Below are 1677 nucleotides of genomic sequence, written 5' to 3'. Positions count from 1 at the left end.
TCATTATATCCAAACAAATGAGCCCAGACTACCACCTGAATTCTTTGGGGAAAATGTTGCCATCACTAGGTGCTGAGCAGGACACCACAATCCCCCAACCCTTCTGGACCGCGAAAGATAAGCCAGAGCAACTGCCTAGTCCTCAGCAGCTCTCATATCCTAAGGTCTTGGGGGACCATCTACAGCAAAAATACAACCAGCGTTTTTGGGGTCTCCCCTCTCTGCACAGCGAATCCCCGGTGGCTACTGCCTGGATCTCTGAGAATTCTTCCACACTACAGTCTCCCTCATTCTTATTCAATGGAATCTCAAATGCCTGCCCGATTCATCTGCAGGCTAAACTACCTCCACTGCTTTCCCATTCCCAGCCCCTGCCCCAGCTGGAGTTCCAACCTCAAGCCTTGATTCCAAGGATGCTGCAATTACAGGCCCCACCTCTGACTCAGGCCCAGGCCCATCTCCAATCTCCTGTACAAATCCTACGACCTTCTTCTCCATCCCAGATTAGAGCCTGTGGTGTGTCTTGCCCGACAGCCCGGAATGAGCTAAAATCTCTCACCTCAATTGAGATTCAAAATACAGAATGGCCCTTGTTGCCGAAGCAACTAGAAAGTGGGTGGGCTCCGCCGTCTGTGATCGAAAGATCTCAGGAAGTCTTTAATATCTTCACTCCCAACCTTCCCGAGGACAGCTGGGTGGGCTCCATCCTTCCCGAGAATTTTCCAATCAGTCCAGAGCTCCGGAAGCAACTGGAGCAACACCTCCAAAAATGGCTTATCCATAACCACAAAAAATGGCTTATCAAAAAACCTCGCAAGATACAAGAGTCTCTGGAACTAAGGCAGCTTCAGGGTGAATTACCAGGGAAATGTCCGGTAAAGGACAAGCATGGGGCCTCACGGCCCTCTTCCTTCACAGGTGAAAGCAGCAAGGATGCACAGAAGGTGGGGTTCCAGCTAAAGCAAGACATGAGCAAGGTCCCTAAAAACCTCTCCAGGTCCTCCGAAAGGCCTATAGTGGCATTTCAGGAAGTAGACTCTGAAGGGTCAGAAAATGACTGGATGCTTTTAAGAAAGGACTTGACAAGTGGTTTGCCGAGGAGCTTAGACAAAAATCTAGAAAACATCCCAAAAGCCATTTAGGCAGGAATTGGGGGCAAACCAGCGAGGGTTTAATCCCCGTGAGTGTGCGTCGATCCTGGCTTGCTGTCAACCATGCTTCTCCCAAGTCCAACGCTCACATGGAAACCAGGAATTTGGGAATCTTAAAGGGTTGGGAACCCTGGGTGAACACCTCCCACAGGGTTTCCTTCCTCGAGATATGCTAGAAGCACGTATGACAAAGTTTTGGGTGAGGCACATGTGGGGCCTGCCCCTCAAGCTCAAGTCCATTAAAATCTTAAAAAAGGTACAACCCTCACCCACTCTGCAGTTTGCCTTTCCTCCCTCAGCTCCCTGTGTCCCTGGAGACCACTCGATAGTCCAGCTTGCTGAGGTCCTTGGAAAACTTCCTCAGCCCCATCTGGGAGAGAAAGCGATAGGAGAGGAGTCAGTTCCAACCCTGGAGAGGCCTCTCCTGGCCCCCTTACCTGTGTGTGAGGAAATCCAGAGGGCTCTGGGACAGATCTCACTTGGTGATGACCATGGGACCACAAAGGCCTCTCTGGCTAGACAGGAG

The 1677-nt window shown here is 50.9% G+C and overlaps 1 protein-coding gene across 1 annotated transcript; it reads left to right on the top strand.

The window, feature by feature from the left end:
- Window positions 1-17: 17 nt before the first annotated feature.
- Window positions 18-1296, top strand: LOC111735741 (spermatogenesis-associated protein 31A6-like). Its single transcript, XM_023527187.1, has one exon. The coding sequence runs from the start codon at window positions 18-20 to the stop codon at window positions 1140-1142; it is 1125 nt and encodes a 374-aa protein (XP_023382955.1). The 3' UTR covers window positions 1143-1296.
- The last annotated feature ends 381 nt before the right edge of the window (window positions 1297-1677 follow it).

This window comes from Pteropus vampyrus, unplaced genomic scaffold, assembly GCF_000151845.1.
Source record: "Pteropus vampyrus isolate Shadow unplaced genomic scaffold, Pvam_2.0 Scaffold1000006230, whole genome shotgun sequence".
NCBI lineage: Eukaryota > Metazoa > Chordata > Mammalia > Chiroptera > Pteropodidae > Pteropus > Pteropus vampyrus.
The sequence above is the reverse complement of the archived record's forward strand: the minus strand, read 5'-3'. Positions and strand labels throughout refer to the sequence as shown.